This window comes from Pipistrellus kuhlii, unplaced genomic scaffold (genome assembly GCF_014108245.1).
Source record: "Pipistrellus kuhlii isolate mPipKuh1 unplaced genomic scaffold, mPipKuh1.p scaffold_m20_p_9, whole genome shotgun sequence".
Taxonomy (NCBI): Eukaryota; Metazoa; Chordata; class Mammalia; order Chiroptera; family Vespertilionidae; genus Pipistrellus; species Pipistrellus kuhlii.
The window spans coordinates 43,087,381-43,101,632 of NW_023425595.1; the positions used below are offsets into that span (position 1 = coordinate 43,087,381).

Consider the following 14,252-nt stretch of genomic DNA (forward strand, 5'->3'; position numbering starts at 1 on the left):
CTCTAGGCCTGGCCGCCACTGTTCCAACATTCTGTCCTTTTTATTTATTTTTTATTTTTTTTATTTTAAAAACGCATTTATGTTACAATGTTGGTTGCTGAGTTGAGTTCTGACTTAGTCTTTGATTTTTCAAGATCTTTGTGTTCTTTCTTAAGTAATTTTACTATCTTTTGCTCTCCCTTGATTTCTTCACATTGAGAACTTCTTTGGTTTCTTCCTCCTTGTCCTGGAAGCTCACCAGGTTGGCCTGTGGCACCCCTTTGTTCTCCGCGGGCTCCTGCACTGCTTCAGCCTGTTTCCGGGGTCGCCCGCCGCCCAGGAAGCAGCCCCCGGCCTCTGCTCCATTGCCTGCGCTCAGCGGTTGAAGGCTCAGGGGCACGCCCCCCCTGGGGGCCCCGTTGCCCGGTTCCTTCCTGGCACCTGGCTGGCCGGTGTCCGGCAGGGGCTCCTGCTCCTCGTCGCGTTCCTCCAGTCTGGAGCTTTTTTTCTCCTTCCCGCTAGGGGAGTCTAGCATCAGAGTCAACATTCTGTCCTCTGTAGGCTTTGTTTCCTCCTGCTAGGGCAATCCAGCATCAGAGTCAATATTCCGTCCTCTGTGAGCAATGTGCGTGATTCTGGGGCCCTGCTTTTTGCCGCTCCCCTGGGATTCTGCCTCACAGCCCCGTCTCCCCCTGCCCAAGCCTGGGTCCCCAGGGTCTGGCCCATAACTGGGGCTCAGTGCTGCCTGTTCAGGGGTTCAGCCCAGGCTGGGGGTTTTATTTCCTTCCTGCTAGGGAACGCCAGGCAGGCACCCAGCCTTCTCCTCCTCTCCGGCTGCGACCTCTCCGCGCACGAGCGTGGTGCGGGCTCGCAGCATGTCTCCGTACCTTAGGCTTTTTTTCAGCTCCTCTGATTTTCCTTCTGGTTTTCTCTTTCCTTCTTGTTGTAGAATTTTCAGTCAGTCGACTACCTGTAGCTCTGGGCACTGTCCACTCTACATTTTAGTTGTATTCCATTGAAATTGTTGTGTGCTGCTGCGGTTAGGTGTCTACCTGAGCAGCCATCTTGGATCTTCCTCCAGTACCTTAATTTTTTTGTTGCATTAGTAAATGGGATTATTTGTTTAGTTTCTCTTTTTGAGAATTATTGGTATATTAAAAAGCCATAGATTTTTGGGGTGTTTATTTTGTATCCTGCTATGTTGCTAAAGTCATTTATTAAATGTAGTAGTTTTTTTGGTGGAGTCTTTAGAGTTTTCTGTGTCTAATATTATGTCATCTGCAAATAATGAGAGTTTTACTTCCTTCCAATTGGTATGCCTTTTATTTCTTCTTATCTGATTGCTATGGCTAGGACTTTCAGTACTATCATAATAAAGAACTAATATACTAATGGTTGGGATGCCATAATGCTTAACGACTGATCGACTGATCACAGGAGGCTGCCTGCACGTGCATGGCAGGGCATTGCTCCAGAGATGGGGCAGAAGCCCTAGGAGGTGGGACCATCCCATGCTGGGGAGGGCTGGGGTGATAGCCTGTAGTGTCCCCCTCACCAGTCCTTCGCCACCCACCACTCGCACTCAAGAGTGCCCTGCCACCCACATGCCAGGGAAAGGAACACAGCACAGCAGGTGGGAGGCTTCCACGCTCTCCTCCAGTGGAGGATGGGGCAGGGCTGCCACGTTGCTCCAATAGGGCAGAAATGGAGATGTGCCTGAGAAGGCAGGACCAAACCTAGGTGACTTGAGGCACTGGGTGGGGCTTGAAGCAGCTAGAGAAGGCCAGGAGTGCTGTAGCTCTGCGTAGAGAGGTACAGGTGTCAAGGCAAGGCTGCGTGGGTGGGCAGGGCTGTGTGATTTCACACGCTGGGCTCCTAGTTTTGAATAAGAATGGTGAAAGCGGGCATCCTTGTCTTGTTCCAGTTCTTAGGGGAAATGGTTTTAGTTTTTGCCCATTGAGTATGATGCTCGTTCTAGGTTTGTCATATTTGTCCTTTGTATGTTGAGATATACTTCCTCTCTTCCCACTTTGCTGAGAGTTTTTAAATATATATATATATCTTATTGATTTTTTTATAGAGAGGAAGAGAGAGGGATAGAGAGTTAGAAACAATGATGAGAGAGAAACATCAATCAGCTGCCTCCTGCACATCCCCTATTGGGATATGCCCGTAACCAAGGCACATGCCCTTGACCAGAATCAAACTTGGGACCTTTCAGTCCGCAAGCCGACGCTCTATCCACTGAGCTAAACTGGTTTTGGCTTTGCTGAGAGGTTTTTTTTTTTTTAAAAATTTTTTTAAATTATTATTTTTTAATAAAAAATGGATGTTGAGCCGAAACTGGTTTGGCTCAGTGGTAGAGCATCGGTCTGCGTACTGAAAGGTCCCCGGTTCGATTCCAGTCAAGGGCATGTACATTGGTTGTGGGCACATCCCCGGTAGGGGGTGTGCAAGAGGCAGCTGGTCAATGTTTCTCTCTCATTAACGTTTCTAACTCTCTATCCCTCTCTCCTCCTCTCTGTAAAAATTCAATAAAATATATTTTAAAAAAATTGATGTTGGATTTTGTTGAATGCATTTTCTGCATATATTGATATGATCATATGATTTTTGTCTTTTAATTTGTTTGTGTGATGTATCATGTTTATTGATTTGTAAATATTATACCAGCCTTACATCCCTGTAATAAATCCCACTTGGTCATGGTGTATGATCATTTTCATATATTGCTAAATGTGATTTACTAATATTTTGTTGAGGATTTTAGCATCTATGTTCACCAGGGATGTTGGGCTGTAATTCTCTTGGTAGTGTCTTTATCTGATTTTGGGATTAGGATAATGCTGGCCTCATACAAAGAGCTTGTAAATGTTCCTTCTCTTGGATTTTTGGGAATTGTTGGAGGAGTATAGGTGTTAGTTTTTTGACTAACTTGCCTGTGAAACCATCCAGACCAGGGCTTTTGTTTGCTGGGAATTTTGTGATTACTGCTTCTATTTCATCAGTTGTTATTGGTCTATTTCGGTTTTCTGATTCTTTTTGATTCAGTTTTGGGAGATTGTATTTTTTTTTTTTTTTTTTTTTAGGAATTTGTCCATTTCATCTACATTGTCCAGTTTGTTGGCATTTTATTATCTTACAATCCTTTGTATTTCTGTGGGGTCAGTTGTTACTTCACCATTTTTGTTTCTGATTTTATTTATTTGGATCCTCTTTCTTTGTTTCTTGATGAGTTTGGCTAAAAGTTCATCAATCTTGTTTATTTTTTCAAAGAACCATTTTTTGGGGATGTGCAATAGGCAGCTGATCGATGATTCTCGCTCATCGATGATTCTCTCTCATCGATGTTTCTAACTCTCTATCCCTCTCTTACTCTCTGTAAAAAAATCAAAAAACCATTTCTTGATTTCATTGATTTTTTTTTTTTTGGTATTGACTTTTTAGTCTGTGTCATTTATTTCTGCTCTAATTTTTATTTCCTTCCTTCTACTTATTCTACTTATTCTGGGCTTTTCTTGATGTTCTTGTTCTAATTTTTTAAAAATATATTTTTATTGATTTCAGAGAGGAAGGGAAAGGGAGAGAGAGGAACATCAATGATGAGAGAGAATCAACAATTGGCTGCTGCCTCCATACCTCCTACTGGGGATTGGGTGAACCCAGGCATGTGCCCTTGAGCAGAATTGAACCCAGGACCCTTCTGTCCTCAGGCTAACACTCTATCCACTGAGCCAAACCAGCTAGGGTTCATTCTAATTCTTTAAGTTGGTGACTACACAGCTAGGGCTTGTTCTAATTCTTTAAGTTGATTATTACACAGCTAGGAATTCATGAAGGTGGGAAGGTCTGCAGACATGCAGCCCACTGACCTTTCCACTGCACCAGGCTCTGGGAACATGGTTTTTGTTCATATTGCTTAGTCATAATTTATTCTGTTTGTATGCCATTATTTTAATTGAAGATGATCTTTTATAAAGTCAGGGAACTTATTTTTAATTGTTGGTGTTAATACCCATTTATAGCATATATGTTATTGTATAATTTACCCTCCTGTATAATTTATGGCCATATATGATACAGTATTCCTGCTACTTGTTATTGTATTTAAAATATGGTTTTGAGTGCACAATCTGTTTAGAATTTGAAGTCAAATGATTAAAAAACGTTGACTCCCTCCTCAATCCTCCAGCACTTCTTTTCCTAGGAGGGGATCCCAGGGAAAAGCACAGCTGGGAAACAAATTCCAGCTCAAACTTAAGCCCTCAAACAGATCCAGAGATTCAGATGTCCATCACTGGGGTAAATGGTATTCCAATTTGTATAAGGTGATTGCAAAAAGGACCAAGTCTTTTTGCTGCTCAGGGTAAGAGGGGAAGGAAACACCGTTAAAATACATCCCCAACCTCGCTATCTGGAGGTCCTGAAATCACCAGGACAACCAGGGGCTCATCAGGGGGCGGGGCCAAGGCTCTAGCAATGGAGCGACCCTTTGTTGCATCCTAGCAACGCGCCCCTCCCTCCCCGGGGTTGGCCCACTCCCGCCCCAGCAGAGGCTCATCATACTCACTGAGCCTCAGTGGTGCCAGGTGCTAGCTAGGATTTGCAGCGCTCATTCTGGTGCTTTTCGGCTCTGGTTTTCCTGCGGTGGAAGCCGCTCCGGAAGAGCCAGGGCAGGAGGAGGAACAGCGAGGAAAGACATTTGGGAGAGAAAAATTTCAATATTTGGTAATTTGTATATTTAAGGGTTATCCAGAGGTCTGGGGAGAGAGGACTGGTGGGTGGGAAAATCACTTTTGTATAAAAGTTCCAGAAGGAAGATAAAAGACCAGTTGAAGACCCAGCAAGAGAGCGCACTGGGGAGTGGAGATGTTGGACACCATCATCCCTTGCCTGCAGGGCGTGAGCAAGAACTTGTTGCCCACACTGCCCTTGCTGAGCCAGGAGGGTAAGCGACTTGAGGTGGGGGGCCTGGGGCTGAATCTTGATCTGCTTGTTGGGGGCCAAGTGGAAAACCTCCTCTATCCCCTGAAGTGGTCATGTCACCTTGGCAACCACCTTGGCCTATCAGGCTCAGGCTGGATGCCCAAAGACACTTGTACTGACTGGCTTAATAAGGGCCAGGGGCCAGTTAAGGCTTTTGATTGAACAAGATAATGGCTATACAGAGCTTAGCTCCAGGACTAGGGTAAAGTAAAAGCTCAATAAGTGTTAGCTGACGTTCTATCCACTGAGCGAAACCAGTCAGGGCTTGTCATGATATTTTCAACTTAGTATACAGTTGGGACTGGGTTAAAGACCTTAGTTCTTAGAAGCTGGCAGTAGACTTCTTTTGTCTATGGGGGTGGAGAGGAATGGGAAAAAAACAACAGAATGGGAAGAATAAAGGAAATAAAGGATTGTAGTGTACTGTGTATCCACGATGCAGATCGAAGGTGGCATCTTGACATACCGGGATGACGCTCGAGCCAACTGAGCTTCCTGGCCTGGACAGAGGCCCTTGGCTTTATTCCTGTTGCAGAATGGCATAAGAATGAATGAATGTTCACATGAATCAGATGGCACCGAGTCGACACTCAGTTGTTTGTTGAATGGGTCAATACGAAAAGGGTAGATTGAATTGGTTAATTTTATCACATCAATAGAAATGTGTGACAGGGTTCCCTTCATTCTAGATTTTCTTTAAAAGTTTGTTATACTTACTGTATTTCTAACTACTTTTTTGGAACTTTAAGGGTTAGTTACCTTGGAAAATTAATTTTGGGGACTAACTTTATTTTCTGTTAGCTCTAAGTTAATTGGGAATCACGGTTATTTGATCTCCATTTAATATTTACATTTTTATTTATTAGCACTAAGGTACTAACACTTGGGTACTTAAATAAATTACTTTTGTTTTCTTCTGAATTATAGACGTCTCTACTATTTGGGAGCATGTATCAGAATTTGTGGAACGGCAGCTATCCATACACAAGGTAGGAGTCCAAAGAATCTTTCCACCTTAGTCCCATGTAATTTTGCTGGGAGCAGGATAGCAGACTTTAGAGCCACTAAGTTTAACTTTGGGTCCTGTGAATTTATGATGCTCACACTTGGGACTTGTGAATATTTGCAAGTTCTGCTCTTCCAGGATACACAGTATATTACTGATCAGACCGTGTGTGTGTAGAGAGCAACTAAATGAATTCTACTGATCCGTGATCCCATAGTTCCTGGCTTAGATCTAGAAGGATATAATAATACTTCATGTCTTTCCTCCTCATAGGGAATGAATTTTAATTGAAATATGAGAAGACAGGGACTGAACTCAGCTTGCTAAAAATGAGAAACTTTCCTCGGGGCCGGACTATTTCTTCCTGACAAGATATTTGGGGAGCTTGGAGGGAGCTGCGTGGTGGTGGAACTTTTATAACCTATGTGACAGCCCTCGGGCTGAATTCATCCTTCAACCTAATTTTGTTTGGTCTAATAATTTGAATTAGCCATCGCCACTTACAATTGAGAGAGTTTATGTAAAATTTTGGATTTTTTCTCTCTTAAAAAAATCAAATTTAGATGAAACTGGTTTGGCTCAATGGATAGAGCGTCGGCATGGGGACTGAAGGGTCCCGGGTTCGATTCCGGTCAAGGGCATGTACCTTGGTTTCGGGCACATCCCCAGTGCGGGGTGTGCAAGAGGCAGCTGATCGATGACTCTCTCTCATCGATGTTTCTGACTATCTCTCTCCCTTCCTCTCTGTACAAAGTCAATAAAACATATTTCAAAAAAATCAAATTTAACAATACCAGTTTTTCGTTGCTGTGCGTGACAGTTGGCTGGAGCTGGCTATGGGCTTGCCCCTTTTGATGTGGCATGCTCTGTCTGTCCTCCACATTCTCTGACTGCATAACTTCACTCATTCACTTGCATACTTTCTTGGCCCCTGAGTTTGTAAACCTCGATGTATGATATTTCCAGAGAGACCAAGGTTGCCACACTGCACCATATGCCTTGGGCACTGGGTTGTCTGATTTTAAGTAAAGGATATAACAGTTCAAAGAAGGAATGGGAAAGCAGAAATTCTCAGGATCCCTTAAATTCTCTCCTTCAATAACAAATGATTAAAATTTAAAATCTCCCACAGTTTAGGACAAGAATAATCTTAGATATAGATTAAGAGTAGTTGTAGCACCCATGCAATTTTTCTTAGTCCTCACAGCCTCTGAATGATAAGGAGTTGGGGCATCTTATGTCAGAAAGGCATCATAAATTGATATATTACGTTTATATTAAACTTATTTAAAAACATAGTCATAAAATGCTGTAGCTGTAAAGGAGTGTAGGATCATTGAATTTTAAAGGCTAAGGTTAATTCTCTTCATTTTAAAAATAATGATACTATAGGTTGTATTTCTTCTCTCCTTCAGTAAATTGTTGCTATTTTCCCCCTTCTTTTTCCTTTCAGGGGGTTCAGATTCCAGGACTTGGAATCTTCACCTTCATGAGACAAAAACTTGATGTGGGAAACAAGTGTATTCTGTTTGAGAGGCCCATATTTATCATGGCGGAGAAGTTACTGCAGCTCCATGGACTAAAACAAAACAGAGTATATACTCCTGGTAAATATATTTAAGATTATCTAGAGGGTGACTAGTGTGGGGATGAAAATGAAAGGGCAAAAATGTGGTCAGTTGAGGTTCACTTTTCACATGGTACTTTTGGCAGAGGGAGGGGCTAAGGTAGAAACATAGTTTCCAGTCTTCCTGCAGGCCCTTTTATTTATTTTTTTATTAATCCTCACTGAGGATTTTTTTCCATTGATTTTTATGGAGACTGGAAGGGAGGGGAAGAGACACAGAGAGAGAAACATCAATGTGAAGGAGACACATCAATTGGTTGCCTCCTGCACTTGTCCCAGACCAAGGCTGGATGGAGCCTGCAACTGAAGTACATGCCCTTGACTGGAATTGAACCTGGGACCTTTCTGTCCGTGGGCCAACGCTCTAGCCACTGAGCCAGACTGGCTAGAGCCTGCAGGCCTTTTTAAACCTTAAGTAGCTTAAGGGACAGGCTTGAGAAGACCTCATGGGACATCAAAGCAAATTTTTATAAAAGCCACATTAGTACTGTACAGACTTTATTCATATTTCAGACCCTAAGAAATTTTAGGTGGTTATAAAGTAGAGAAAGTTAGGCAGAATCTCTGGTTGGGAGAATTACAGTCAGTATCGGTTGTGAAAAAGATCAGTAATTGTGTCTATTATATACATAATCAAAATTATGAAAATTTAAAAGTTATAAGGATATTAATTCCATAAAAAGCTAATATAGTGGGCTCTCTCTAGAGTATGCATGTGACTCTCTCCTCTCTCAGATGTGCATCTTTACTTTTCTCTCCTAAACTCGAAGGGCCCCCATAAGACTTGCAACCAGGGGAGCAGTGGGCAGTGGTACCTTGTCCCAGGCTAACCCCCTGAACCTGTCTGGAAGGCCCTCTTTTCTCTGACTTCTCAGTGAGCCAACAGTCTCCTTGGCTCAATTCTCTCACTGTGACCTTCACCTCCCAGTGAGCCAACAAACAGTAGCCCCACCTTGGTTCACTTCTTTAACATGTCTAGAGTCAGAGCAGAGCACCAGATAGTCTTCTTCTACTCTAATCCCTTTGCTTCACTGTCCCCAGCTTTAATAAACAGGCTCTCAATATCACCTGGAAAAAAAAAAAGAGTTAATGGATACCTTATATACTTCTTACACCCTAAAGTCTTCCCTTTCTTCCTCCTTCCCTTCCTTCCCTTCCTCTTTCCCTCCCTCCCTCCCTTCCTTTTTTCTTCCCCTCTCCCTTCCATTTTTTCTTCCTTCTGTTAATATTTACTGAGGGCCAACTATGTGTCAGGTCTGGTTCCAGATGTTTGAGATTAGTGGTAAACAAGACAGACATGATGCCTGCCCCATAACATTTAAATGCCAGCTTCAGGGGGTGAGTTTTGTGACACTGGCCCTGGTTACTTAGAGGTCTTTTGGGATCTCCTCCCTGATTTCTGGCTCTATTACTTTTGACCTTTCTTATCATCCCCTCTGCATCAGACTCATACATAGATGAAGACAGTCTACCTGCTGCGTCAGGAAACTTAACCTTTATGTTAAGTTTCCTAAAAAATTTCATATTAACTTCCCACCAAAAATATATATATTGAAAAAATACAAACTGTACTTAGAATTCATTATGCATATATTCAGTATGATGTTTGATGGACTTTTCAGCCATTTTTACGTACAGTTTTATGACAGATGAAATATCCTAATTCATCAGAAGTCTACAGAGTGAAAATAAAAATAACGTCTCTCTCCTCCCCTCCAAACATCTGTGTCTTAGAATTGGAGTTTATTTTCTGTCTTACCTTGTAATGCAGTCCACAAAAGCAGTTTAGGGCTAAAATTATTTTCACAAGGTTGAGGAAATTTCAAAATTAAATATATGTGACTGAATTAGTTCACAAGGACAATTCTGTCCACAGTTTATCTTTTGGGTTATGATTCTTTATCATTTAACTAATTGGGTTTCTAATAAAACATTATTGATTTTTAAGGATGATTAATACATGGTCAGTGCTTTGGATAACTCAGAAACTAGCATTGGAGATGGATATATAAGCAAATGATGCAAAATAATTACTAGTAAGTGCTACAAGAACAGCCTTGATCAGAACTGGATTGATGCTAGGATTGGCTAACTCTGCTTGGGGAGGTGTAGGAAGATGACATGCGAGGGAGGTCTTAAAGGATGACAGGACTTTACTGGTAGAGAAGCTGTGGAAGATATTTCAGGAACAGTATGGAAAATTAAAGAATAAGGGGAAAAATGAATCCTGTTAAGGGTGCCTGTGTGACTAGGGCCAATGATTGTGAAGGCAAGTGGAGGGAGGTAAAACAAATGTGGTTGCTAGGGTTCAATTTGTGAGGAGCCTTAAATGGTGTGATAAGGACTTTGGAATTCATCCTGTAGGCATGGAGGAGCCATTGAAAGTGTTTGAGCAGGGGATTTTCTGTGAGAGAAACACTGATGTGAGAGAGAAACATCGATCGGCAGCTTCCTATGCATGCACTCCGACCAAGTATTAGATATTAAGCCCTAAACTTGGACATGTGCCCTGGTCCAGTTGTTAGTTTAAGAAAATGGATATTTTAATTAATAGTTTGGTAAAATATGGTAAAAGCCTGAGTGAAGGCAGTGGCAGTCAAGGGGAAGATGAGGGAATCTATTCACGAGACATTTCAGATATAGAGCTGATGGGATTTGGTTACCAATTAGAGTATTGGGTAGTAAGAGGAAGGAAGTTATTTAGGATGATTCAGATTTCTTGGAGAACAGATTAATATTCATGCCTTTAACTGCCATAAGGAATGAAGGAGAAAAGGCAGATCATGATGGCAAGTATAATAATGAGTTTGCTTTTGGACATGTTGAAATTGAGATTTTTGTAGGGATATCTAGGTAGAAATGATTCCAGAGTTCAGGAGAGGGGTGGAGACTAGAGATCAACATTTGAATAAGTTTACCCAGGAGAGAATATAAGGAAGAGGAGACAGCAAAGGACAAAATCCTATAAAGTAAATAAACCACCATCTTATAAGAAATAGAAGAGGAAAAAAGGCAGCAAAGAAGAGCCAGAAAGAGGAAACTGGAGAATCAAGAATGGCACCATGGATACTAGAGAAGAGAGGGCTTGGTTAACAGACATTACAGAGAGGTCATGACAATAAGATCTGCAGTGTATCCATTGGCTTATTCATCATGAGATGATAGTGCCCTGAGACAAGTCCACCAGAGGACTGATTGCAGAGAGGCACTGGGTAAATGGGAGAGGGAAATCTAAAGGCAGGCAATATAGCTTCCTCTTTTAAGAATTTTAAAAAATACATAAAATGGCGGGAGATGGTATAGAATTACTATTATGTTGTGTAGGAGACAGTGGGCTAATATAGGGAAGCTTTTTAAAAAATATATGTTTTTATTGATTTCAGAGAGGAAGAGAGAGATAAAGATAGAAACATCAATGATGAGAATGAAACATCAATGGGCTGCATCCTGCTAGCCCCCTCTGGGCATGTGTCCTGACAGGGAATCGAATCATGACCTCCTGGTTCATAGGTCAACGTTCAACCACTTAACCATGCTGGCTGGGCTGGGGAAGCTTGTTAATCATTATCTAGCAGTATTGGATTAATGCTTGCTGAATGATAGTTTAGAATGTCATCTTTTTAAACTATGTTTTTCTAATTGATTTTAGAGAGAGGGAAAGGAGAGGCGTGAGAGAAACACTGATGTGAGAGAGAAACATCGATCGGCAGCTTCCTATGCATGCACTCCGACCAAGTATTAAGCCCTAAGCTTGGACATGTGCCCTGACCAAGAATTGAACTCGTCAGTGACCTTTCGGTGCACAGGATAATACTCAACCAACTGAGCCACACTGGCCCTCTAGAGCTAACGTCATCTTCTCTTTATCCTGTTCCTTTATCAGTGGAACTCTTTTGTGTTGATCATTACTATTTACCCTTTCTCTGACTTGTGGGCCTTGCATAACTCCATATCTGTTCTAGTTGAATGAACCCTGCTCTTCCTTCCAGCTAGGTATGGTCATATTCCTTTGCAATATCATTCTGGAACTCATTAGAGAGGAAAAGCTTTCTTCACGTTATCCTCTGATAAGACCCAATTTCATTTGAAAGGTAACTTCTAGTGAAGATGACTATCTTCCAAAATGCTTCATGTTTTTAGATATTTACAATCATTTAAAAATTAAATGATGAATGGAGGAGAGAGAAATATTGATAAGGGGACTGAAAAATTCATAAATTTTTTAATGAAGAGAAGCATTTATTACTATGTGTCTAAGAGGAAATCTAAATAGTGTCTGGAGTATTATTTAGAAAGCTAACTGTTTTTATTTTGAGGAAAAAAACCCCCACACATTACATTTTTAGGGAAATTGTACTGATTAATATCTATTAATAACCAGTTGTTAGTTGTAGGAATAGTATTACATTGGGTACAACTAAAGGCTTCATAGTGACAATTTTATTTTTTGAGTATTGAGAATCAGATAGTTATATGTAAGTGTATGTGATATGTCCTTGTTATAATTTCCATTTCCCATCCCCCCACCCCAACTGTCTTTTTCTCTTCTAGGTGACATCCCAGTTGTTCCACTTAATTTTGTCATGATATCTTTGGAGGGTTCACTTAATAGGGATACAGTGGAAGGATGTGTGAAGGAGACATTGCTTTTTTTATCACGATCCATTTCAATCAAACAGAATGTGGAGTTTACATTCAAAGGGATCGGAGTCCTCGTGATCAAAGATGGTGGCGTGAAGATGAGATTTTTGAAGGACTTCCTTTGTAAAGTGGATGGAAGCGGGGCTTTGGCAAAAGCCCTAGCAAATGTAAATTAATGTTTTTCTTCTCCTATCCCCCAGCCCCATAAGCTCTGTAAGTGTGTCATTCTTAAGGAAAATTCAGGCTGATGTATTTTATTTTATTAATTATTTTTTAATATATTTTATTGATTTTTTACAGAGAGGAAGGGAGAGGGATAGTAAGCTAGAAACATTGATGAGAGAGAAACATTGATCCCACGGGGGATGCGCCCGCAACCAAGGTACATGCCCTTGACCGGAATTGAACTCTGGGATCCTTCAGTCCGAAGGCCGATGCTCCATCCATTGAGCCAAACCGGTTTTGGCTCAGGCTGATGTGTTTTAAAAGGCAGTTACCTCAAGTGGAAAACAGTGCTTATTTAAGATGATAATATTGACTGAAAGGTTAGAAGGGCAAAAGAACTTTAAACTGAGTTTTGAGTCCATACCATCTGAAAAATATAGGTAGTAATAGAAACTCTTATACTTCTGAATGCTTTATAGTAACTTATAGCTTATAAAGTTCTTTCACATGTATTATTTCATTTGCATCTCAAAATGTTATAAAACCAGCATGACCATCATCTGATTTTACAAATGAGAACAATGGGAGCTCGAAGAGGTTGCTTAGGAAGCCTCAAGGCGGAGTGCTGGTAAATGGTAGAACTGAAATTCAAGTCCGGACTTTCTAATCATTCTTTTTTTCCCCCCTCTCTCTGCTTATACTATTCTACAACAAAGAAGTCTATGTAACAGTCTACAACAAAATCTAATCAAGTCATGGAAATGGACTTTTAGTTTTTAATTTGCCGTGTTGTAGGAGAAATTTTTTAGTTGGTGGCTGTTCACCATGGAGACCATTGTTCACCATGAAATAGCTGGTGTGGCCTTCATGTCCAGTTGTACATAGAGTTTAAGGAGGCAATGCAAGAGTCATTCTGCATGACTCACTGAATACTTAGTATGCTTTAGGGGCACCTCTGTGAACTCATATAATTGGTATGAATGAATTGGGTGATTTCAAATGTTATAAAGTCCTGTGTCCCATTAGAGCACATGTGTCAAACACAAGGCCCGCGGGCCAAATCCGTCCCGCCAGGCCTTGCAATGTGGCCTGCACCGCGCTGTCATCACTGCACTCCGCTGCGTTTCCATCACAATGACAGTTTATGACTGTTCAGTAAACCATTCGGCCCGCGATTTAGGCTGGATTTTAGATTTTGGCCCCTTCTCTGATTGAGTTCGACACCCATACATTAGAGCAAAAGCCTGACTTTTAAATGAAAAATCTATACAATGAAAGGCTATCAATATGGTCTAAATCTACCCTCTATTTTCTCCTCTCCTGGAGCTCTGGGGTGTGGATTTAGATGATGGCATTGTGCATTAAGTGTCTTCAGTGTCTTTTCCACAATTTGGTTTCCATGCAGGGTTGTTAAGAGGGATGCTGGGCCTGTGGGTGGAAAGTGGAAACACATGCAGCTGTAACCCCCTCTTTTCCATAAAAACGTAAGGCACAGTCTGCAAAATCAGAAGCAAGGCCAAAGCACTGGCCCATCTCGAACCTTCAGGGATTCTGCAGAACTTTGTGGTTTCGATAGATGTTTCCAAAGGGAGGTTAATGTTGTGAATTGGCCTCCTGTATGCTAAGACATGATTTTTAAGGGACATTTTCTAAAAGAACTAGTCCTGAGAGACGTTGTCTGAGAAAAGGGTTTGGAGGCCACCGCAGATGGGGAACTGCTGCCTGTATCACCCTCAAGGACAGAGCACGGTGAAGGAGCTGAGCAGTCTGGCCGGAGAGAAGCCACTTTACCTGCCTGAACGTATTTATTCATGGACCTTTGTTAATCCAATACTGTTAACATCTCTA

The 14,252-nt window shown here is 41.5% G+C and overlaps 1 protein-coding gene across 1 annotated transcript in view; it reads left to right on the top strand.

The window, feature by feature from the left end:
• The first annotated feature begins 4,560 nt into the window (after window positions 1-4,560).
• The window catches only part of CCDC81 (coiled-coil domain containing 81), a 35,106-nt gene continuing 25,414 nt past the window's right edge, over window positions 4,561-14,252 (top strand). The window contains exons 1-4 of the mRNA XM_036427143.2: window positions 4,561-4,927; window positions 5,893-5,954; window positions 7,425-7,578; window positions 12,150-12,406. Coding sequence (XP_036283036.1) covers window positions 4,849-4,927; window positions 5,893-5,954; window positions 7,425-7,578; window positions 12,150-12,406 — 552 coding nt within the window. The 5' untranslated portion in view covers window positions 4,561-4,848. The remainder of the gene's footprint in view (window positions 4,928-5,892; window positions 5,955-7,424; window positions 7,579-12,149; window positions 12,407-14,252) is intronic.